Below are 1,724 nucleotides of genomic sequence, written 5' to 3' on the forward strand. Positions count from 1 at the left end.
TCCCCCCTGGGGGGCGATTTCTCTCTTTCTGTCTCTCTGTCTCTCTGTCTGGCGAGCACACGCACCCTATAGCAAAAACCTCTCCAAAAAACAAACAAACAAAAAACCACGGGAGGCACTCAGAAGATGCTCTTTCCTCCCAAGCATTAAGGCCTTTTGTTACCTATACACTTTTTTTTTTCAAGAATTATTTTATTTAACTTTATTTATTTTAATTTGACCAGAGAGGAACAGAGTGAGAATGAGAAAGAGAGAGAGAGAGAGCAGGAAAGTGAGAAAGCAAGCTGCCCGGTCCAGGACTCGAACCAGCGTCATTATGCACCTCGCCACCTGCCGGCCCCACCTACACATCATTTAAGCTTAACCTGCCTCAGTTGGATCTCCTGTAAGACGCGGGAGCAGTACCACGCACCAGCCGGCTGCGAGAACCACATGACTGTGTATACAAGGGCTTGGCCCAGAGGGCGCTGGGAAATGGGCAAGGGGGCCGGCAGGTGGCGGTAGTTAGGACACTGGGTCCCCACGTGGTCCACCACAGCCGGCCCTGGACCTGGTGGCTTGGAAATCTAGCCAGGGGCGCGCACAGGCATGTCCAACGTCTCCAGAGGGGAATGGAGACCAGGCTGCCTGGCGCCATCTCCCCTGGGGGCTGGTCTCTCACCGACCCTCGGTCTCTCCCCGGCCCTCTGTCTCTCTCTGGCGAGCCCACGTGCCCGACGGCTATTAGTTCCACTATCTGGAATACCCAGACTACCCGCGCCCCAGCCCCAGTCAGCACTAAGGTCCTTACCAACGACTTCCCCGATCATGAACACCAGGCAGATGGCAGAGGCCACGTAGAGCTGGCGCCGCGCCCGCTCCTTCCCGGGGTCACAGGGACTGCCAGGACCCTTCTGGGCGTGGCAGTGGTGGTTGCTCTGGGCAGCCAACTCAATGGTCTGCAAGTCCAGGCCAGGTCCCCGCAGAGGGATCCAGCCGGTGCCATCCTGCCACAGGGATCCCATGTATGACCTGGCCAGGAGGAAGAAGGGACACGTCGCTCTGAGAGCGGAGCCTCCAGTTCATCTCTCTGTGAGACCTTGGTGTCTCCACCGACCAATGGGCAGAGAAGCTAAGGGCTGTCCCGGGCTCACAGTCCGTCGGCAGTGACCAGAGGGGAAAAGCCCAAGATCCAGGCCTCCGCTAGGACGGGCGTCTTGGGCCTTGGTTGCCGGACGTCCCCTCCTCCCCCTGCAAAGACCTTGGGAACTGGCCAAGGGGTGGGCTGTCCAGCCGAGCGCAGAGAAGGGCCAACCTGTGCTCAGGGAGGAGGTCAGAGCCCCCCCCAGAGCACTTGGGGTACACCGGGCCTCTCGGGGCGGGGCTGCCCGGGGCAAAGTGCTGGGCCGGGGGCGGAGCTCCAGCATCGGTCTACCTCTCCCTACGCCCCTCACCCCGCCGTCCTCGGCCTGCAGGGTCAGGGTCTGCGCCCTGCACGCCATCCGAGGGCCAGGCGGTCCACGCCAAGGCGCGATGGTCAATTCCTCTTCCCCTCCGCTCACTCAGCCCTCCTGCGGGGTCCCGGTCGGTCCAAGCCTCGGCACAAACCAACCAGGGCCCAGAGGCAAATGAGGAGGCGCGTCCGATGCCGCCCCAATTCCTCCCGCGCCCAGGCTGTCCCCTTACCGGGGTCTGGGCTTGGCGTCCAACAGGTGCCGCGTCTCTGTGGCCTCCATGTGACCCCG

The 1,724-nt window shown here is 61.6% G+C and overlaps 1 protein-coding gene across 1 annotated transcript in view; it reads right to left on the reverse strand.

Moving 5' to 3' along the window:
• The window catches only part of SLC30A2 (solute carrier family 30 member 2), an 11,028-nt gene extending 9,310 nt beyond the window's left edge, over positions 1-1,718 (reverse strand). Inside the window, exons 1-2 of the mRNA XM_006159431.2 lie at positions 1,666-1,718; positions 791-1,011 (exon numbers count right to left, since the gene is read on the reverse strand). Coding sequence (XP_006159493.1) covers positions 791-1,011; positions 1,666-1,715 — 271 coding nt within the window. The 5' untranslated portion in view covers positions 1,716-1,718. The remainder of the gene's footprint in view (positions 1-790; positions 1,012-1,665) is intronic.
• Positions 1,719-1,724: the final 6 nt, after the last annotated feature.

This window comes from Tupaia chinensis, unplaced genomic scaffold, assembly GCF_000334495.1.
Source record: "Tupaia chinensis unplaced genomic scaffold, TupChi_1.0 Scaffold000628_1, whole genome shotgun sequence".
Classification (NCBI taxonomy): domain Eukaryota; kingdom Metazoa; phylum Chordata; class Mammalia; order Scandentia; family Tupaiidae; genus Tupaia; species Tupaia belangeri.